Below are 22,656 nucleotides of genomic sequence, written 5' to 3'. Positions count from 1 at the left end.
ATTCCAAGTATATGTCTCCTTATGATAATACTGCACTTCTCCTAACATACATCTTGTTCTTGCTTTCTCAAGGGACGCCATTTAACCGGCTGTCACAATCTTCGTACAATCAGCACGAACCCCTCGGGATGTAGTGCAGTGCATCCACTAATAAAGCAGCTGCTTCATCTTGATGTTATTCTTTATCAAAAGCTACCGCGACACTTTTAAATTTCAAACAAGCGCTCTCTCAGGGTAGCCTCTGGATACGGATCCTTGGGACGTCCCTACCCTTAACCCCTAACCCTTAACTGAACCATTGCAAATTCAACTTCAATGGAGTAGGGACATCCCAGGGATAATATACTGTAGCCTATGTTCATCATAGATGTTTTCCTGTGAATATTCTTCAATTGCTGTAATTTATTGGGTAGGCTGTATGAGGGTATCAAACTGTTGATCCGTTTATACCAGGGGTGAGCATTACTATCACATCTGCCAAGGAAGGAGCCACCTTCTCCCCTGATTGAACTAAATTACACCAAAACAACGAGTGAAATTAGTGAGTATTGTAAACATAAGTGTTTATTTGTATATACATGAGTATATATATGAATCTATAATTACGTAAGAGGAAATAATGTACAATGCATAGCAAAATCTCTGTACAAACCAATAAATAATGCCAGGTCAACAAATACATAAACAAAGACAATTCCATATGACATCTTAATATTTTCATGAGACATGACACTGCAAATACATATAAAGGTTTTTAACTCTATGATAATGGCAACAGATTCTGCCAAAGTAATATGCAGAGTAGGACCAGTCATTCCAGGTAAAGCAAAGCAGGCTCCAGTAAATGATGAATAACACCACAAAACAATCAGTGATCAATCAAGTGGTAGTAAACAAGCATAAAATATACTGAACCATTTCAAGTGTCAAGAGTCAAATTAGTTACTGTTACTATTCAGGACAGTGGTCCAGTTTCTCCAAGGGTAACCAGTAATAACCACACTGCCACCTAGGCTTGAACAGTATATCTGAGGTTCTTAGAATGTTGTTGTAGTGTTCAGAACATAACACTCAGAAATGGCCATCTCCCCAAGAAAAATCAAGTGATAGAGAAATGAAACAAACATTGTATTTTGAGAGTAACAGACCCCTCGTCCTCCCTCCCTCCCTCACCCACTCTACTCATCTCTTTGGTACATATAGGGAGGGGTAAACCAGCCACCTTTCTCCATGGCCTGAAATATTTTCTACCACCACATGGACCTCTATCTATTCTCCGTCAGGGTTGAGTTTTCCCCATTGAATTGTGTCATAATGGAGAGAGAGACAGAGAGAGAATGTGTGTTCACAGTGCTCTGCATAGAAGAGAGCCAATCGGAGTAATCGGCAAAGACCGAATCACAGTGTAAGGGAAAAAATCACAGTGAGGGAGTTCGATTAAGTGCACCAGGCTATGGCCCATGACGTGAATGGGCCAAAGCGGTGAGGGAGGAGTACCCTTCTCAAATCGAATTGTAATTTGTGCCGCTCGGTCATGTTGTCAACAAGGCAGCGTCATGCATCGTTCAGAAACATACCATATCTCTTTTTCCATAAAATATGTTTGAATCTTCTAATTAGTTTTCATTGGGAAGGCAGTTAAAGCCTTTTTTTATCAAAAGCAATCACTTCTGCATGTGAAAACACAGAATCCTAGTCATTAAACTATGTGCTTAACCTACGTCACTTTTGTTTAGAGCCAACTTCGCCATCGTCCATAACAGGGAACATGGGTCACTCCTAGGAGGCAACCCAGTTACAAAACTAATGCAATTAAAGCTATCCCAGTTCACCCGGGTGAAGTCTGGGGCATTAATTGAATACCCTCAGTGACAGCCCAGAAGAGATAACCAATCATTATGCTATGTATGTCCCTCCAAAAAGAACTCTTAACATCATGGGAGAGTTTCCACCATATTGCTATTACTCATCTCTATGGTCCTATCATGGTCATCAAGGAAAGGACACACATTTAAAAGGCAACTGAAGGGGTTGGGACCAGCATACAGCACTGAGCAATAAAGGCATGTAATGTCAGTGAAATGACAAACAACTTTTTGGTCGTCTATTCCATGACATAAAAAGACCACTGGCATGCTCGTAATAATTTCAGAGTTGGTGTCATTGCTCTCACTCTGTCTGCTTGTAAGTAAGAAGAAGCTTGTTTGGGGTTTGATGCACTGCTTTCTTTTGAGGCGAGGATTGTTAACTCCTCTTGCATGATTGGGCAGCCATAAGGGGAATCCTCAGGCAGTTACAGATTATACATGATACCACTATCCCACTGTCAGTACTGGGATGTAAACCGTTGTTTTCCATACAGAGATAGTCCAGTAGGGACAGGGTGGTATGAAATGCTGTCCTCTGAGCCCCTGAATCACTCAGTGATACTCAATACCATGCAGTCGTATGAAAGTCCCAAAGTCATGCCTGTCCTCACCCCAAAAAGTTTTTTTTTAATTAAGGTGAATTATTGACCTTTAGAAAATTTACATTTAGCAGCAGCCCCATAGCAAAGGAAAGGGTGGCAAAAAAAACTAAAGCAATAGCCTAACTGTAATGGGAACATCGTCAAACATAAAGGTCCATTGCAAAGTAATGCTGATATTATGCTGTGAAGTTGGGTATTTTTTAAATACCATAATACTGTATCTATATCACGTTTTTCTCTTATTTTACACCTACCTCTCTGTAATTCTTCTAATGTTTATTTTGAGCATATTGAGCCCCATTGCTACATCCTTCTTCCTTGTAGTGGTTATAATTGAATATAACAAGATGTGTCTCTTGGCTGCTCTTAATAGAGTGTACACTATTCACACCTTGTTTGCTCTGAAATGGGCACAGACTTGAACCTATATTCAATATGGCAGCATCTGCAGTAAACTCTTCAAACTTACAAAGGAGCACCTCTCTATCTAATCACACCAGGCCACTTTAGTTTTCTGTACGTTCCTTGTGCTCCTGTTTTACTATATTTACTAACACCCCTCTTATCATCACAGAGTCAGAGAGAGTATTTAACATGACCAGATATTCCAAATATCTGTAAACACCATTGACACAAACTCAGGCACGAAGGGTTAGGGACAGCACATTGTTAAGCTCCCAATAATCAAGGCCTGAGCCAAGAAGACATCAGTCTCTTCAGGCTTGTCTGGAGAGTCCTGGTCTGGACACAATTGTGTTGATACCGGTAATTGCTTCTCCTGCTTTGCTGCCTGATTATGATGCATGCAGACAGTTCTTGTTTTCCACTAGGCTCCGTCTCTAGTGTAGTTATCAGATACTTTAGTGTAGGTGGATTTAGAGGGCCTTAATCCAGAAGACTGACAGGGAGCTGGGACACTCGCCCTCAGAAGATCCCTTTGGCAATTTTCAGGCCCTTCTGCTTCATGCGGGGCAGCGTACAGCTGGCTACACTCTTGGCCCGGCCTGTCTTGGATGAGGTACGTTTCTTCAGCACGAAGTTATAGTTGGCGGTAGAGTTCATGGCATAGAACACGTTGGCATTGTCTGGGATCTGCAGCTCTATAGGGTGAGAGGAGAGGTGTATATATTGTTAGTAAAAACATTTGTTTTCCAGGTAAGTAATTAATAAATTAGGACACTATACAAGATGGATGGAGATAAGTGTCAGTGGTAAGAACAACAAATTGATATACTATTAATGACAATCTGTTTGAATGATAATGAAAAGTATTATATGGGTGAAAACGAAATATGAAAAGGTCCAATGCAGCCATTTTTATCTCAATATCATTTGGGTTGGCGCCCCCCCTTGGGTTGTGCCGTGGCGAAGATCTTTGTGGGCTATACTCGGCCTTGTCTCAGGATGGTAAGTTGGTGGTTGAAGATATCCCTCTAGTGGTGTGGGGGCTGTGCTTTGGCAAAGTGGGTGGGGTTATATCCTGCCTGTTTGGCACGGTCAGGGGGTATCATTGGATGGGGCCACAGTGTCTCCTGACCCCTCCTGTCTCAGCCTCCAGTATGTATGCTTCAGTAGTTTATGTGTCGKKGGGCTAGGGTCAGTCTGTTAAATCTGGAGTATTTCTCCTGTCTTATCCGGTGTCCTGTGTGAATTTAAGTATGCTCTCTCTAATTCTCTCTTTCTCTCGGAGGACCTGAGCCCTAGGACCATGCCTCAGGACTACCTGGCATGATGACTCCTTGCTGTCTCCAGTCCACCTGGCCGTGCTGCTGCTCCAGTTTCAACTGTTCTGCCTGCGGCTATGGAACCCTGACCTGTTCACCGAACGTGCTACCTGTCCCAGGACCTTCTGTTTTAAACTCTCTAGAGACAGCAGGAGCGGTAGAGATACTCTCAAAGCCAACTGACATTTACTTCTGAGGTGCTGACTTGTTGCACCCTCGACAACTACTGTGATTATTATTATTTGATCATGCTGGTCATTTATGAACATCTTGGCCATGTTCTGTTATAATCTCCACCCGGCACAGCCAGAAGAGGACTGGCCACCCCTCATAGCCTGGTTCCTCTCTAGGTTTCTTCCTAGGTTTTGGCCTTTCTAGGGAGTTTTCCTAGCCACCGTGCTTCTACACCTGCATTGCTTGCTGTTTGGGGTTTTAGGCTGGGTTTCTGTACAGCACTTTGATATATCAGCTTATGTAAGGGCTATATAAATACATTTTATTTTATTTGCATATTTCCGTTAGGGAACGCCTACTTTGAAGTGCGCATTGGCAATAACTCAATTCGCATTTGCACTCCTAAACAACGCAATTTTAAAAAACTTTGGCAAAGGGTAAAGTCTACTAAACTTAGTCCACTCTGTTCGTTACATATTTTGGTTTTGGGAATTGAAAACTGCATTGAGATGAAATGTTTCATCGATGAGAAAATTTGCAGAATGTCGTCCAAAATCCATCTGGTTCCATCTTCTCCCACTGCCGGCCACTGGGCTTCCTCTCACTACCATCGTTGGTAGTGAGTGGAAACGCCAAGCGGATGCTTCACATTTATACATCCAGTGAAATATCTGTCTCATTGTTCTATCTGTGGCACTATTTTCAAAGTAACATCATCACGTGATCAACGACATCTGAAGTGTTTTTTCACACCGGTGTTGCAAAAAGCGAGATCCCACTGATTTCACTGTGTTTCCAATGCTTTCTTCGATTCCAAGCTGCTTTCAAACACCGACCTCTACTGGACATCGTACTTACAATGAATGTAGTTAGGATTTTTAAATTAAGTGTAACCTGAACGGTAGCTCAGCAGGTTGAGTCGGGTTCTTTGGGACTGCCATTTTAGATTAAGATAGATTTAAGAAGAAAGTTAAGCAAAGTTGATATTCCTCAAAAAGGTTATTGGAAACTTTCTTGCACTATTTCTTATGTTTCTCCTTAAGTAAAAAGTTAACAATTTCGATTCTTGAAAATAAAGTTAATGGAAAGATAGCTAAACTCATAAAAGCAATTGAACATTGCTTTAACATTCACTCACAAACTTCATCTGAAAGTTTCAGTATTGATTATTTTAAACCCAAGAACATGTTTTAGAACGGTAATCTCAGTAAGAAATATGCTAACATAATTGCCATTGCTAGCTAGATCGCAAGCTAAAACGATTGCCTAGCAACAAACATCTTAAGATTTGTAAGGAGATATTTGAGAAGTTCGTAAGAAAATCATTAAATCTTAAGATATTGTTGAGGAATTGCACTTACGAACTATTTAATGAATGTATTTTTTTTTCTTAAGAAGGGATAGCAATTAAGTACCTTACTGTGATTGTTTTCAATTAAAATGGTCAAAGAGAAACAAAAATAGCTTATTAGCAAAGAGACACTTCTCAAGGAAGAATTTTGCTAGGACTGTCTGGGAGGGATCAAATCAAATTGTATTGGTCACATACACATGTTTAGCAGACGTTATTGCAGGGTGTAGCGAAATGCTTGTAACTGCTTGGTCTGAGTGGGGAGGGGAAAACAGTAAACCAGCTGTTATTGGCAGAGCAGTTTGGAACTATTTTTTTATTGGTCCATTAACTAATTTACTCCCTGGTGATGTCACCAGGCAGGCCAAAACTCTAACCAGCTCTTACACTAAATGGGCATTAATATAATTTTCATAATTTCACAGTACCTCATATTGTGGAAATATAAAACACAGGAAATCAAGTTTTTGGGCCTTTAACATATTTTTGGTCAATTATCATATTACCTTTTTCTTCAGAGATTATCTGCATCAGCTCATAGTCCTCAGCTTTCTCTCGCTCCAGGTTGTGTTTCACCATGGCTTTCCTGATGACTGCTGGCGTCTTGTCCTGACTGGTCACCTGCACCAGGAGATAAAGAACACATTTTTAGTTGACATATAAAACTGATTTGCCTGAAATCTCTTCTCTGGCTCAGACATTGTTCATTGAATCAACCGCCCTCTGCTAACAATTAACATTTTCCACAACATTTCACAAGAAATTAATCTATCAATCTAAAATAACTCTCTCCTGCTCCTCCTCCTTGGTCTTACCAGGATGCTCTTGTACATGTTGCCGTTGTCCACCTCCAGGCTGACTCTGATGATGCAGCAGTCATCCACCTGCTGGTTGTAGCGGGGCAGGGAGTAGCAGGATACGGCTGAGACGGAGCGCTTGTGGGAGTGGGAGGCGCCTGGGAGAGGAGTGGAGGAGGACACAGAGGAGGACGAAGCGCTGCTGGAGCCTGAACCGGAACCCATCCCTGAGGTGTCTAGAGACGACAGGGAGGTGGACTCCCAAAACTAGAGACGGAGAGAGAGAGATTGATTACAACCATTTACAGTCCACAGAACAAGCTTCTGTTTGCAGAGTGGCAAGCTGCAATAAACAAATAAAATGTGAAATGTGAAAGTATGAGTCGTAAGTATAAAGATAATGGGGATGAGAAGCTGAGAAGTAATGTCTGTGATGAGACGGTAGTGAGGAGGTTAGAAAAGAAGAAACCCCCTCGTGTGAGAGTGAGAGGGTTAGAAAGAAGAAACCCCCTCGTGTGAGAGTGAGAGGGTTAGAAAGAAGAAACCCCCTCGTGTGAGAGGGTGAGAGGGTTAGAAAGAAGAAACCCCCCGTTGAGAGTGAGAGGGTTAGAAGAAGAAACCCCTCGTGTTAGAGTGAGAGGGTTAGAAAGAAGAAAAACCCCTCGAGTGAGAGGGTTAGAAAGAAGAAACCCCCTCGTGTGAGAGTGAAGGTTAGAAAGAAGAAGAACCCCCTCGTGTGAGAGTGAGAGGTTAGAAAGAAGAAACCCCCTCGTGTGAGAGTGAGAGGGTTAGAAAGAAGAAACCCCCTGTGTGAGAGTGAGAGGGTTAGAAAGAAGAAACCCCTCGTGTGAAGTGAGAGGGTTAGAAAGAAGAAACCCCCACGTATGAGAGTGAGAGGTTAGAAAGAAGAACCCCTCGTGTTAGAGTGAGAGGGTTAGAAAGAGAAACCCCCTCGTGTAAGAGTGAGAGGGTTAGAAAGAAGAAACCCCCTCGTGTGAGAGTGAGAGGGTTAGAAAGAAGAAACCCCCACGTATGAGAGTGAGAGGGTTAGAAAGAAGAAACCCCCTCGTGTTAGAGTGAGAGGGTTAGAAAGAAGAAACCCCCTCGTGTGAGAGTGAGAGGGTTAGAAAGAAGAAACCCCCTCGTGTTAGAGTGAGAGGGTTAGAAAGAAGAACCCCTCGTGTGAGAGTGAGAGGTTAGAAAGAAGAAACCCCCTCGTGTGAGAGTGAAGAGTTAGAAAGAAGAACCCCTCGTGTGAGAGTGAGAGGGTTAGAAAGAAGAAACCCCCTCGTGTAGAGTGAGAGGTTAGAAAGGAAAACCCCCTCGTGTGAGAGTGAGAGGGTTAGAAAGAAGAAACCCCCTCGTGTGAGAGTGAGAGGGTTAGAAAGAAGAAACCCCCTCGTGTTAGAGTGAGAGGGTTAGAAAGAAAAGGCTGCTGAGTGGAAGTACCGTGAAGTTGGGATCAGGGGTCTGCCACTCTTTCCCCAAAGCAGAGACGGAATGTTTTACTGAGGATGTAGAGGTCTATAGAGGGAATCACAGCCACAGTTAGCCAAAAGTGTGACCGGTAAAGGAAGTACATGGGGCAGTGTCAACTCACATGGCCCTTAATCATTATAGAAGATTAATTCAAAGACATGACGATTTCAGGACTGAAATTGCTGCAGTGATGCTGTAATTTCAGTATCTCAGAAAAAAAAATCAAGATGGATGTGTGCGGCATGATGAAATGCCTCTGCATCTGGAGGGAGTGTTCTCCTCCCCCCATGTGACCATGGCCCGCCTCCTCACCTTTCTCTCTTGGGCGTCCGGTGAGTCAGACAGGAAGCTGGAGTTGACATCCTCCAGGTCAGAGCCGCTGGAGCCGGCTGAGGTGACGCTGAGGGTGTCCCCACTATCAACTCCCCCTCCCTGGTACGGTCTGAAGTGGGACTGGTCAAACGACTTGGAGTGGGGGCTTCCTGCACTGCTGCAGCTGGCCTCAGTTAACTGGCGACTGGAGATGGAGGAAAACACAGAGACGTATAAGAACCGGACCTCTAAAAACATCAAACTGTACACAATGGAAAACACTGGGTAAGGATGTACGCTAAAAATGTCATTACTAATTTTCAACTACACTGAACAAAAATATAAACGCGACATGCAACAATTTCAAAGATTTTTACTGAGTTACAGTTCCTGCAAATCCGTCAATTGAAATAAATTCATTAGGCCCTAATCTCTGGATTTCACAGCTGGGAATAAAGGATTTGTTAGTCACAGATACCTTAAAAGAAGGTAGGGGTGTGGATCAGAAAACCAGTCAGTATCTGGTGTGACCACCATTTGCCTCATGCAATGTGACATCTCTTAGAGTTGAGAGTTGATTAGGCTGTTGATTGTGGCCTGTGGAATGTTGTCTCAGTCCTCTTCAAAGGCTGTTTGAAGTTGCTGGATATTGGCGGGAACTGGAACAAGCTGTACATGTCAATCCAGAGCATCCCAAACATGCTCAATGGTGAGTATGCAGGCCATGGAAGAACTGGGACATTGTGAGGCCAGTTGGACGTACTGCAAAATTCTCTAAAACGACGTTGGAGGCTGCTTATGGTAGAGAAATGAACATTCAATTATCTGGCAACAGCTCTGGTGGACATTCCTGCATTCAGCATTCCAATTGCATTGTGTTGTGTGACAAAACTGCACATTTTAGAGCGGCCTTTTGTTGTGTACAGCACAAGCTGCACCTGTGTACTGATCATGCTGTTTCATCAGCTTCTTGATATGTCACACCTGGATTATCTTGGCAAAGGAGAAATGCTCACTACCATGTATGGAACATTTCTGGGATCTTTTATTTCAGCTCATGAAACATGGAACCAACACTTTACATGTTGCGTTCATATTTTTGTTCAGTATACAATACATTTAGGGATAGTGTGAAAAGTTGTCTATACTATATGGGACTTACTCGCTCCAGCGTTTCATGATGCCCCCGTTCTTCTTGGCTCTGAGAGTGTTGCTGGCAGACTCAGAAAGCGGTTCAATCTCACAGGACAAAGTGTAGCTGTGGAGAAAAGGAATGGAAATGACAACACTGTATGCCCATAAAGACTTGATTCTTTTCATTTTACATTTCATAAAAATCCTTAGGCCTCTCCTCACCTCTCTGTCTCACTGAGTCTCTCCACTTCTGAGAACCAATCCCTGAAGAGGCTGTCCTGGGTGAAACTGTAGTTGTTGGACGCCAACTGCAGAAGCTTAATCTGAGCTATCACCTCAAACTCCTGCAAAGAGAGAGAGAGAGAGCGAGAGAGAGAGGGGGGAGGTGAGTCTGCCAGTCACCTCTGGTGGGCCACAACCAGAATACCAGGGTGTCTCCCTGTTTACCAACACCTATTTATCATAGGTACATATGAATTTAATTTACCTTTCGTCGCTTCTCAAAGTTGATAAGTCCACTCTGGAATAGAGAACAAAGAACAATAAGATCTGGGCACTATTCATGCTGCTATAAACAGAGACTTAACAAGTGGACTGAAGAGGCTACAGCATCCAGAGATAGATAGAGATAGACTCTCACCTCTGTGAAGTCTTTCATAGCCGTGTCCATCATGACCAAGTCAGTGAGGAAGGTGCCCAGGTAAGGAATGGTCCCCTGCATCACCCCCTGGGACAGAGACAGAGTCAGAGAGAGGAGTTATCAGAGAGCAGTGACCACAGGAGCAATAACACTCATCTAACCACTAGATGGCGCTATGAACACAATAACAGCATAAAGTGGTTGACTTTGGTATTTCATGTATAAAAAAAAACACCTAGACTCACCAAGTCTCTCTGCTGCTGGTGTCTCCTCTGTGCTCGTTTAGGGTTCATCTCCAGGGTGGCAAATTTGGAGGTGCCCTCCTGTAGAGAGAGAGGGAGGAGAATCTGGTTTTACAAAACTGCCTAGAACAGTGCAAAACCCAAATGTGAAACACAACTGGTAATGGCCATGATTCCATTTCAGAAGAGTAGATGGAGAGGGCTTAACTAATTCACAAATGTATGAGAGGGTGCGGTATGGGCACTGTCGAGTTAGCTCTCACGTTTCTGTGAATGGTGCAAACCAGTGTGATTCTTCACCCCAGGTAATGAGAGCTTGCAATCCTACACAGGCGTGGTTGAGCTGGCCCAGATAGATAGAGCAGTAGTGGTAAGTGGGAGCAGAGGTAAGCAGGACAACGCCTTAGGATATCCCTTACAGGCTCATGCATCATTAGGGTGGGGCTCTTATCTGTACTTGCCAACTGCCTATGACGTCAGCAGGGATTCCCTCTGAACAAGCACAGGTTTCCTCTGTCAATTCACAGCCAATGTACAACTAAGTCAACAAGCACCCCAGGCTTCATTGTTAGGGCCAATTCATTTACATGCCTAATAGCCTAGGAATGTGGATAGGAATACCTGTTGGAGAAACCCTCTGCTTTTTCCAATCATAATTGCTTCGTATGACATCAAAGAAATTTCACCATTTCACCAGTGAAAGAATATGCTGGTAGTTAAAGAGTAACTTATGCTAAATAGGCATAACAACGACGAGGGCACTTCCTATTTCTTTGTGTAGTAATGTATTCAGGTGAGCAGACTAAATATGTTTCTCTTGGAGGATTCGGATATAACTGAATATGTTGTCTGCTATCTAATCCTCTGTGATCTTCATCAAAGAGAATATGATCTGCCTCTAGTCCTGGTAGAAGCACTGAGCCTCATGTTGAAAGAGTAAAATATGAATGACTACTGGTGACACGCTCTTCTTCTGCAGGCATGCGGTTAGGCATATCAAGTCCTCTCGAAACACAAACACACTGATACTTGCACTGGTGGATCTGATACACTTTAGAGAGAACACTACAAGGTAAGATTCTATACTGTGTTGTACAACTCAACTCAACTCAACTGAGAGGAGACAAGGTGTTAGCTAGTTTGTCTATTTATTTTCAGGATGCTATGGAGACCCAGCTGTACAGATAGAGATGAGGGCCAATAAAGCAGTAATGGGTCAGCCAGCCATATTTCCTGTCAACTACTTAGTTGTCAAAACCCACTTTTGACACAGCCACATCCTGTTTATGCAGTCCATATCCTAAAAGATCTACTAGGTGCTGAGTAACATTTGGGTCATTTATGTGCACAATCGTTTCTACATGCACGTTTTCCCCTATGATCTTTGACCCACCTTGACCAGCAGCTCTCGGCTTAGAGAGTAGTTGTTGTCATCTGAGAAGATTTCTGACAGCTCACGGAAGGTGCGGAAATTCTCTCTGTTAGCAGAATAAGTCAAATAGGTCAAAAGATGAACCTGATATCTCAGTGGCAAAGACAAACCTAAACCAGCACTGCAAAAAAACACAAAATTACATTTTAACTTCTACCATCAACCCATGTCACTAATGATGTTTTCTTTGGTGGTTGGGGAACTTGACCATGAAACCCCCCTGGTTCAATTCATAATCTAATAGTACACCCTCCAACCCAACTGTTATCCCTCTGTTGCTGATCCCCTGTCTCACCTGGACACCTCATCCCAGGTCCTCTTGAGTCGGTGGAGAGAGTTACACTGCAGGGCAGAGAGGATAGCTCTCAGAGATGAGAAGTTCTTGAGGATCCGACATTCCTAAACACAAAAACAGACATGACCAATGACCTACACATGAAACTAACTGTTGAGTGATTGAGCCAGACAGTGGGTCTAATGGCCTTACCCTGGCCACCTCTATCCAGCGCTCCACCAGTCTGGCTCGCTGGGTGGGCTTCAGACAGGGGTTGCTGAGGCAGGTGGTGATGACACAGTTGGTGACACTGTTGAACTGGGCCACTGTGGCCCGAATGGTGGGGGCCAGGTGCTCCTTCCCCTTCTTATCCCGCTGGGACCAGATGCCCCCCAGGCAGTGGTAGGGGACCACCTTCTTGAACAGATCCTACAGGGGGGAGGGAGAGAGAAGGTAAGGGTAAGTAAGGGTGCGCACAAAGAAGTTGAAATTGAAGTAACTTGAACTCGAGCAGCAAGTTCAAATTAAGAGGGGGATGTCTCACCGCATCCATGAGTGTGAACTGCTCAGCAACCATGATGGGGTCAAAGGACAGTAAGTTCAGGGCAGGAAGCTCGTCCTCAAAGACACTCTCTTCCTGCGTGGCGAACGGACAGCCAACCTGCTCCACTGTAAAGAAAACACAGCTGAGATAATAATCAGACTGCCTAAATGACCGTCTATATTACCAGTTCACCACAGGCCCTTAATAAGCATCAGCATCCCCATCATCCCTGATATCTCTGAGACACAGACCAGTTTAACCCTATCCTGGCTCTCACCGTTAAGGTCCGGCTCACACCGATGCCTGCGGTGGAAGAGGGCTAGCATGTTGAGTGCACGGCGCTCCAGGTCGGAGCCAGGGAAGTGTTGGTGCAGGTAGGACATCAGGTGGTGTAGACAGCTATACTGTGGAGGACTCCAGAAGTCCTCTGAGTACTGGTCCAGCCACGCCCCCAGGATGGACGACACATTGCTGCAAGACACAACCAGGATGGTAAGAGGCAGGGAATGAGGAGACGTGCAGATGACAGAGAGGGAAGAGCACCTGTGGTACATTAGAAATCTGAAAGATCAAACTGTTTGAACACGCTGGTCTCCCCAGACACTTACTGTCTGATCTCTGTGTGGTCCTCCTGAGTGTGTCTGTGCATGTCTATACCAGGCTGGCTCTGAAGCTTGGCATACCTAAGACATGAAGGACAACATCTGTCAACGTTCTACAGAGGGAACTGACACGTACACTGTGTTAGTTTGTGTGTACACATGCAGGTGTGGTTTTAGCTTCATAGCCGACAGTCTCTGTACCTGTTGAGTAGGAGGCCCAGCACCTGCTGGGTGGTGGCGAAGGAGCGGTAGATGCAGAGGAAGATGGTGACGTAGGTGGAGTCCTTGCCCCTGAACGCAGACACCATGTATTCCACTAGCCTCTCCAGTGTACCAGCCTTAATGGTGCGTACTTTACATGTCTCATAAAGGCTGAGAGCAGAGTCTGTCTCCACCCCCAGCCATCGCTGCGCTTTGCTGGCCGACTGGTGCAGCTGCACTTTCCTCAGGGTGATGGTGAAGACTGCCCCCTCCTCCACCTCCTCTCCGATCTCCTGTGTCGAGCTCTACAGGAAAAACAAGACAACAAAATGTTGGAAATACACAAGCAACGTTTGAGATCGGGCCTTTGCTCTTTCTCTCTCCCTCTCTCTAACACTCATACACACACTTAGAGTGTACATCTGTGTGTCTATCAGTGGAGGCTGCTGAGGAGATGTCGGCTCATAATAATGGTTGGAATGGAGTCATTGGAATGGCATCAACCACATAGAAACCACATGTTTGATGTGTTTGATACCATTACATTGACTCCATTTCAGCCATTATCATGAGCCGTCCTCCCCTCAGCAGCCTCCACTGGGGTATATGCATAAATAACAATACTGTTCAGCAAACAGAGGTTGCTATAGATACACAGCCCAACAACACAGCCCTGCTTTACAAACAAGGAACTAACAATCAAATGTATTTATAAAGCCCTTCTTACATCAGCTGATGTCACAAAGTGCTGTATAGAAACCCAGCCTAAAACCTCAAACAGCAAACAATGCAGGTGTAGAAGCCCAATGAAAGAGGCCATAATACAGTTCACTGTTGTTGATTGTTGTCACCATTCGTTTTTTTCTCCAGCTCTCCAACACAGAATGTTGTAAACAGTAATGGTCATTTAAACTCACACAGTCTGACATAACCAGTACATGTAGCAGAATACATTTACATTACAGGACTTTACAGTGAGCATCCCAGGCACTTGACCCAGATAGCCAAGTAACATCGGTTTAATCACTTTTTGGCTCCCGACCTCTATGGGGGACTGGTACGTACAGTAATCTAGCATGCCACAGACATCAGTCATACCCTTACTTGTGTATCTGTCACACATTATTCATCGGAACCTTTCAGTAGCTAGGTATACAGCAGCTTCTCCCTCAGACATCTGCTGTTAGTCGTAGCCTACTCTGTACTCTCTCACCTTCAATCACACAGCTGCTCTGTTTTGCTTGGTTTCCACGGAGTGGAGCAGCTGCATTTCCAGTTCAAGTGCTATATTCATACTATCAATGATGCAACCTATTTTTGAACAGAAGTGTTTACTGTATGTTGTTACAAATAATTTTTTACATGTTTGTAGCCTAGTGGTTAGAGCGTTGGGCCAGTAACCGTAAGGTTGCTGGATCGAATCCCCGATATGACAAGGTAAAAATCTGTTGCTCTGCCCCTGAGCAAGGCAGTTAACCCACTGTTCCCCGGGCGCCGAAGACGTGGATGTCGATTATGGCAGCCCTCTACACCTCTCTGATTCAGAGGGGTTGGGTTAAATGCGGAAGACACATTTCAGTTGAATGCATTCAGTTCTACAACTGGCTAGGTATCCCCTTTCCCTTTCCCTTGTATGGCAGAGGCTGAGCACACCAGTACTGGACTTGACAGTGAGAGTAGCCCTTATCATCTGAGCCATACAGAAATGCTGCTGGCCTATCAATATAAACCCAATGGAACACAGCCCTGCTCTTAATATAATGGCAACCTCTCTAGGTTCATGGAGCAAGGCCACAAATCAGTGCTATTCAGATTCACCAGGTCAAGAATAATGAAAGAATGAAAAGAAGAAAGAAACCATAATCCTAATGTAAATGTAGATTAAAGGGTTTAGATAAGATTAGGTTTGGGTGGAAAACTCTATTTGTGTAGTCTGTGTATGTGTATACAGTGATGAACTGTGGCTGCATGTGGTATGGCTGTGCCACACAGGACCTATTTACAACTGCAGAAAAGTCAGGGGACTCTCCAGAGACCAGGTTACCATGGAAACCAGAGGAAACTCCCAAAGAGCCACAGGAACAGGGCATAAGTAGGGCCAGGAAACAGACATATAAGTGAAAACAGCTTCCCCCATTTAGCCTTAACCAGTCATATTCCCTCTCTGCCTGACTCATAGCTTAGTCAGCGACAGAGGTGTCATGGGTAGCCCTAGTAGTGTGCCTTTGGTCTCAATTCCATTTTCTGTTGTTCTAACACAAAAAGAGCCACCATCACAAACATACAATATATAAATGTAGGATCTTAATCCGAGCCAGTTTGCTACAGAATGAAAGTAATCCTGCAGCAACAGGAAATGTTCATTATTATGTGGATTATAATGAATGAACATTTTTTGTAGGGGTTGATACATTTTTGTAAGGGAAAATCAAGCCTGGAATTTCAAAGTGGAAATTACAAACTTCAGAATCCTTTTTAAATCTCAAATGCATTACACCTTTTAAATGTCCTGCATTGCCGTAAAGTTATCCTGCAACAAGGTGATCAAATTAAGATCCTACATCTGTTCACCATCAGATTCAAGTAAACTACGAAGACCTTTGTCACGAACCATCTCATTGACAGATTTTCATTATTCTGTGAGTACTCGTTGATATGATAATTTTTATCAAGTGTTGATAGGCCTACTTGAGTTGATTTTGTATTAAGTGTTGTATCTTGAGTTGATTTGATCAAGTGTTGTACTTGAGCACACACTAATAGGGTGGCACCATGCATTCTAGAAGTAACCTTCCTCATTATGACAAACAGGTGCTGCTGTCACAAGGGTGTGATGATGACTAGATACTAGACAATGGTGGGAAATATCTAATAGGGAAGAAAGGAAACGAGACTCACGTGGGGAAGAGTCTCCTTTTAAACAAGTCATCAGTTTATCGGAAAGCGAATTCTAACTGGAAAGTCCATCAAAAACGAAAGAATGAAAACGAGTCTTTAATTGACAGGCCAGGAACCTCACTGTAACCACAGCAACTGCAACATTTGAATGGGTTCTGTTTTGCAAGATCACTTTTTATGCAAGACTGTGTCAGAATGAAAACTTCTATGGGGAACTTCCTCTGTCAATGCAAGTCGACAATGAGTGGTCATATACTATGCATCCCACCTATAAAAAAAAAAATCTATCTGGATGTGTTAGCTTCAGTCAGTTAGAAACCTTATGAATAGCATGTAGCGAGGCTGTAGCCACAATGACCACATAAACGAAGCATTGATCTTTGGACTCTGAGCAACAGAGACCTCCATCCTTCAGCCAACAGTTGCAGATAATCCGTTCTATACATGTGCCTGAATACACATTGTCACATGGCACAATTGCAGCTAATGCACATAGCATCGCTATAACAATCTACTTCTCATAATTGTATTTCAGTAGTTTGTTGATAGTGTTGGCTATTGGGAAATTGTTGGCAAATCCACAGCTGGTTTCATAATCATCCTCTCCTCCAGTTGTTCAGGGAACTGACACATAGAAAGTCCACACCAGAAAGAGATCTACTCCGAAATAAAGTAAACAAATACACAACACAAACAATAGTGCAGTCCAACAGTACGGGCAGCAGCTTCCGCTCACACACAATGGCTGTTGAAAGCCAATGAGATCATGTACAGCTTAGGATCACTTTTTTCTAGAGCAAAATCTCAACTACAAACACAAATATACACACAAATTACACAAACTTTGCAGAAAATGTCCCGTAGACATCAATTTATGATTTACACAAAACTTAGTATGCAAGGGTAAAATGCGAGTGTGCATTATCTGCTTTCATTTTCTTTTGAGTGCTGTTCTTTAAGAGAGGGCCTGTGAGCACAAGAGAGTTGAATGTTCAGAATGTTCTTTGTTCTATGTGAATTCATATCAGGAGCTGTATCCACAAAAATTATATTTGGAATAGTCAGACAGAACAAGGCCTACATCCTTGCTATAACATTAGTAGCCTACGGTTTGGGACATAAGTAGGAATTCATGTTTGGAAGTAAGTCAAAGACAACTACTTACTTGGTATTAAGTTTCAAAAACTTGGAATAAAGTTATTTTCCAGGATGCAGGCCTAAACATTCCAGACACTGTCTGTTTCTTTCATTCAACCTTCCTGAACCTCAGTGCCACTCTCCCTCTCTTTCACTTAATGTCCCTCTTCCTCTCCCTTTCCCTTGCTCTCCCTTTCTGTCTCCATTCAAATGAGCTACAAATCGACCTACAGTTTCTCATTACAGTACTCAGTCACTCTTCCGCCTGCAGTCTGCAGTCTTCAGGATAAGATCCAACAAACAATGGTCTCCTTAACAAAAGGACATTTGTAGAGCATTTCCACAAACACACACACACATACATAAACACACACAAAACAACAACAAAGTATGTAATTAACTATTCGGAGGGAGAGTATGATTTGCTTTTTACTTATTTGTTTGACAAATGATATGTCCAATTTGTTCATTACCACATATGTGGAAATACCCTAATATTTTAATTATTGCATATTATTAAAAATAACACTTTTCAATTACGGTCCGTCATCTTTTACCAAGGAGAATTTGTGCCAATATCACCAGTTTAATCTCTTTGATTGACCTAAAAACTCAAAACCGAAATAAACAATTAGCTATAAAGTGCAGTACTTTATCATCATAACAGTTTATTGGCTAGATGACTGTGCATCATGGCTAATGGACAAGGGCCAAAGGAAGGACACACATATACAGGGTGAGGACATCATCCACAAGACAAAGGGGCTCCTCCTCTCTACCCTTGGTTGTACCACTATCAGTAATGTCATATTTCAGATGACAGAATGACCATAACAGTATCAATCTTATGCCAAGCCTGTGACACAGCACTCCTGAGATAGACCGAGTTATTTACAGACTCCCACTACACCATCATTTCAGCTCAAGGATATATAACTGCATATGTGTTACAGGGGCTATAGTGGTCCTAAAGCAATCAACAGCCATTGGCTGAAGTGTCAAATGAATTTCAATGGACTGAGTTTCTTTATACACAACTGAACCATTGAATTCCAATACTGTACATTCACCTACTCAGCTGAAGGAGAAGAATGGCTGTGATTGTAGAGGCAGCTCCTAGGCCAATGAAAGAGGGGGATTAAGCATTAGGTAATTGTGTTACTGGAGAGGATTAGATTATAGGAGAGAGAGTTAGTGCATGTAGGAGTGGAGACTGAATTGCCCTCTACACTTGTGACAAATGAAGGAAACATACTGTCTTTAATAATAATGGAGCGTTTGAGTTCCTGCCTTTCGTTTCACAAGCTTGTTGAAACTCTTAAGGCAGCATTTATTCTTCAGAAGGATATTGAACATATTTAGAAACATGCATGCCAGACGGTGGTGTTACTGGTAACATACAGTAAGTACACACACACACGGTTTGTAAACGCACTTTCCCAGAATTACAGATGTTTTGCCTGCCAATTCTTGATCTGATGTAACAACTAACAACATTCAAAGTCACTGTATCAGTTACGCTCTCGTCCTCATCTGATCTCCTTTGATCGAAGGAGGCATTATGTAAGGCCAACCAATTTGATTAGTCATCCCCAATGCTTTATTTGCGGCAACTTCTCAGTGAAAAACAACTGTTAAAAGTACAGGCCCATAGTATAATACGTATGTGCTGAAGTATATGTACTTCTTTACACGTTCCCCATCTGCCTATAAGGCCAGTATTGAGCATCAGCAGATAGTAGCCTAAGTTAGAAGGAACATATCCCACTCTTTTGAATCTTCATTTGAAATGTGGGTAGTACAGGACACTCAGGACTTATGTCATGATAACAACCATATAAAAACCCTGAAACATCACTATGAACTTCAGTAGGCCTACATTTTATACATTTTGATAAGACTCAAAATCAATAGGATACTACCACATCCCAAATGTTCAGTTTAGGGACACTAGCTATAGGCCAGGAGCCTATAATTACTGATTCGGTATTGATGTAGAGTTCTTTACGCACAGCTCACTGGCTTACCTCAAATAGTGGTAGGTCAGGGTCCAAATGGGTAAAACTGTGAAGGACCACCGGGCTTTCGTCCTCGCCAACCTCCAGCTTTACCCCATCCCAAATATTTCGCACCTTCCATGTTCCAGCATCAAACATCTCATCGAGGTATCCTGATTTGATGTTTTGCACATCCGAGTACATCCACATAAAGTGGACCATTGATAAAGGATACGATTATGGCAGGCAATCGCTGCTGTGAAAACCTATCTTGGTCGTACATCCATAGTTCCTTCGTATGATAGGCTACAATAACATTATTTTTTACCATGGACCCACCCACACAGTAAAAACGGACTTACATAGACGGAGTATGCTACTGTACTAAAGGCAAGCGCCTCGACCTACTGTACTTGGTAATACATGACTCAGTTACGGAAAGTGCTTCATAGCTCCACCTTTCTTACGGTACCCGTCCCTCGGGGAATCGTTGTTACTATTATGTCGCTGAGGAAACCGTCTCCAGAGAAGGTATTGTATATTGATACATTCGTCCGGTTAAAATGTATTCACTGCATGTATCCATTACGCGCAACAACAGAGGTATTATACCTCAGTAGAAATATAAAAGGATAGAAAACAACTAGAGCGTATATGCCACCAAAACCTTACAATAAATCTAATGGATGGACCATAGTCAGTGAAGCATTTTGAAGGCAAGTGAATCCTTTAGACGTTATGTAACTCACAGGGAATGGGTGAGTATAACAGTACAACTACAATTAGTGCTGGGGTATTTTTACAATTGTGCAATGACTCCTAAGCAATTACCTTGAGGTGAGGCAACAACTACAAGTAACATTCAATACTTTTCTCCTTTTTTGAAAACAGCTGGTTATCTAAAAAAGATGATAAGTTTGCCGGTCAAAGGAATGGTATCATTAGGGGTATAATTGTATGTTCTGTGGATGAGTGCTCATGTCATCTCCAACATTGACTGGATAGACAATTTTGATGGTATTTCTCTAGAGTGACACTTCCCTCTGCTGGTCAGAATTGGAACACACTTGGAACCGCTTAAGAACCAAACATTACTACAACACATTGCAAAATACAATATTCAACAACATACACTAATCTAAGTGTGAGAAAGAAAAGAAAAACAGGTGTGACTATGAAAACATCTGCTTTAACAACAGGGGGTGTTTTCTCCAATACATTCCTGAGCCCACATTTTCTCCCATGTCCCATCATTCAGCAGCACAATATAGAGATTACTGGTGCTGCTATGATTCAGATTCACAAATCTCTCCCTGAACAGCTATATGGGATGAGGAGATACAGAAAGAGAGAGGAGAGAGAGAGAGTGAAATGGATGGGGTAGGGAGAGGGAGAGTTGTCAGCATGGAGGTGCAACCAGCTGGCTACCTTTTGCCCTCCTATGATTGAACCACAGTCCATCCCTCTTCCATTTGTCAGGCTTCCTGCTTGAATCAATAAACAGTGTTGTTCTGCTATGGCAGATACCCCAATATGGTTTACTCTCAGTAAGTGCTCATGTACTAACTGTACTATTACAACTAACCTATAACTACAAAATACAGAATTATGATCATATCACACAGAACAGAAACAACAAAGCCAAGCTATTGGATAATATGCCACTGCTAAATGTGAGGAAAACATACTGTATGCACACACGCACATGCTCAGGCTCATAAAAAAATGTCATTTATCAAAGAAACTCAAATATTTCATGCATAATATTGAGTGTATCAGAGTTGATAGCTACCTTTCGGTCTACCTCTCTGCGTCTCACAGTAATGAAGGCAGCCTGGCACATAGACTGAGTCCTACAGCAGTCTCCACCCCTCAGCAGTCCACAGGTCCACTGAGCCCACCACATCACTGCTTCCCTCAGAACCAAGGAATAAGACTGGAGAATAAAACCGGACCGGGACAGAGAACCAAAAGCACGGCTTAGGGCTGTCCCCTCTCCCCCCTCCCCAGTCACAGATTGTTTGACCACCTCAGGCCCACTCCAGTGGGTATTTACTTAAACAATTGTGTCAACACGCAAGAAACTGAACAATAAAATATTAAGTTCTACTAAAAAATGATAGGGATTCCAAAAAGCCTGTTCATAGCTTGTAAGAGTGAAGAAACTGTCCCATTGTTCAATTGCAAATTACAACTATAAACGGTACTTTACAGTGCCTTCAGAAATTATTCACACCCCTTGACTTCTTCCACATTTTGTTGTGTTACAGCCTGAATTTAAAAGTAATTACACTGAGATTTGTTGTCACTGGCCTACACACACTACCTCATAATGTGAAAGTGGAATTATGTTTTTCGGAATTTTTACAAATTAATAAAAAATGTATATCTGAAATGTCTTGAGTCAATAAGTATTCAACCCTTTTGTTATGGCAAGCCTAAAAAAGTTCAGGAGAAAGAAATTGCTTAACAAGTCACATAATACGTTGCATGGACTCACTCTGTGTGCAATAATAGTGTTCAACATGATTTTTGAATGACTACCTCATCTCTGTACCCCACACATATAAAGACCAGAGAGGTTTTCCAATGCCTCGCAAAGAAGGGCACCTATTGGTAGATTGGTAAAAAAAAAGTAGACATTGAATATCCCTTTGTGCATGGTGAAGTTATTAATTACACTTTGGATGGTGTATCAATACACCCAGTCACTACAAAGATACAGACCCTAACCCTAACTCAGTTGCCGGAGAGGAAGGAAACCGCGCTGGGATTTTACCATGAGGCCAATGGTGACTTTAAAACAGTTACAGAGTTTAATGGCTGTGATAGGAGAAAACTGAGAATGGATCAACAACATTGTAGTTACTCCACAAAACTAACCTAATTGACAGAGTGAAAAGAAAGAAGCCTGTACAGAATAAAAAAGATTCCAAAACATGCTTCCTGTTTGCAACAAGACAATACTGCAAAAAATGTGGCAAAGCAATTCACTTTTTTTGTCCTGAATACAATGTTATATTTGGGACAAATCCAATACAACACAATACTGAGTACCACTCTCCATATTTTCAAGCATAGTGGTTAGAGGTCGACCGATTATTGGAGGACCAAAAAAAGCCGATACCGATTAATCAGCCGATTTTTAAAATATATTTGTAATAATGACAATTACATCAATACTGAATGAACACTTATTTTAACTTAATATAATACATCAATAAAATCAATTTAGCCTCAAATAAATA

At 42.6% G+C, this 22,656-nt stretch overlaps 1 protein-coding gene across 3 annotated transcripts in view; it reads right to left on the bottom strand.

Moving 5' to 3' along the window:
* Nucleotides 1–548: 548 nt before the first annotated feature.
* Nucleotides 549–22,656, bottom strand: part of LOC111957831 (ral guanine nucleotide dissociation stimulator) — a 33,167-nt gene continuing 11,059 nt past the window's right edge. The window contains exons 1-18 of one of the 3 annotated variants that reach the window (XM_023978857.2): nt 21,201–21,314; nt 13,377–13,681; nt 13,182–13,256; nt 12,851–13,044; nt 12,574–12,698; nt 12,243–12,458; nt 12,051–12,154; nt 11,717–11,801; nt 10,327–10,404; nt 10,082–10,168; nt 9,929–9,961; nt 9,664–9,785; nt 9,470–9,565; nt 8,308–8,512; nt 7,966–8,040; nt 6,535–6,783; nt 6,226–6,340; nt 549–3,570 (exon numbers count right to left, since the gene is read on the bottom strand). In XM_023978857.2, the coding sequence (XP_023834625.1) occupies nt 3,395–3,570; nt 6,226–6,340; nt 6,535–6,783; nt 7,966–8,040; nt 8,308–8,512; nt 9,470–9,565; nt 9,664–9,785; nt 9,929–9,961; nt 10,082–10,168; nt 10,327–10,404; nt 11,717–11,801; nt 12,051–12,154; nt 12,243–12,458; nt 12,574–12,698; nt 12,851–13,044; nt 13,182–13,256; nt 13,377–13,681; nt 21,201–21,314 (2,454 nt within the window). In that variant the 3' untranslated portion in view covers nt 549–3,394. Of the gene's footprint in view, nt 3,571–6,225; nt 6,341–6,534; nt 6,784–7,965; nt 8,041–8,307; nt 8,513–9,469; nt 9,566–9,663; nt 9,786–9,928; nt 9,962–10,081; nt 10,169–10,326; nt 10,405–11,716; nt 11,802–12,050; nt 12,155–12,242; nt 12,459–12,573; nt 12,699–12,850; nt 13,045–13,181; nt 13,257–13,376; nt 13,682–19,438; nt 19,765–21,200; nt 21,315–22,656 lie in introns of those variants that run through there. The other 2 variants (XM_023978855.2, XM_023978858.2) reach the window with 2 other exon arrangements.

The sequence above is a fragment of the Salvelinus sp. IW2-2015 genome, linkage group LG33 (assembly GCF_002910315.2).
Source record: "Salvelinus sp. IW2-2015 linkage group LG33, ASM291031v2, whole genome shotgun sequence".
NCBI classification, from domain to species: domain Eukaryota; kingdom Metazoa; phylum Chordata; class Actinopteri; order Salmoniformes; family Salmonidae; genus Salvelinus; species Salvelinus sp. IW2-2015.
This window is presented reverse-complemented; position numbering and strand designations above follow the sequence as displayed.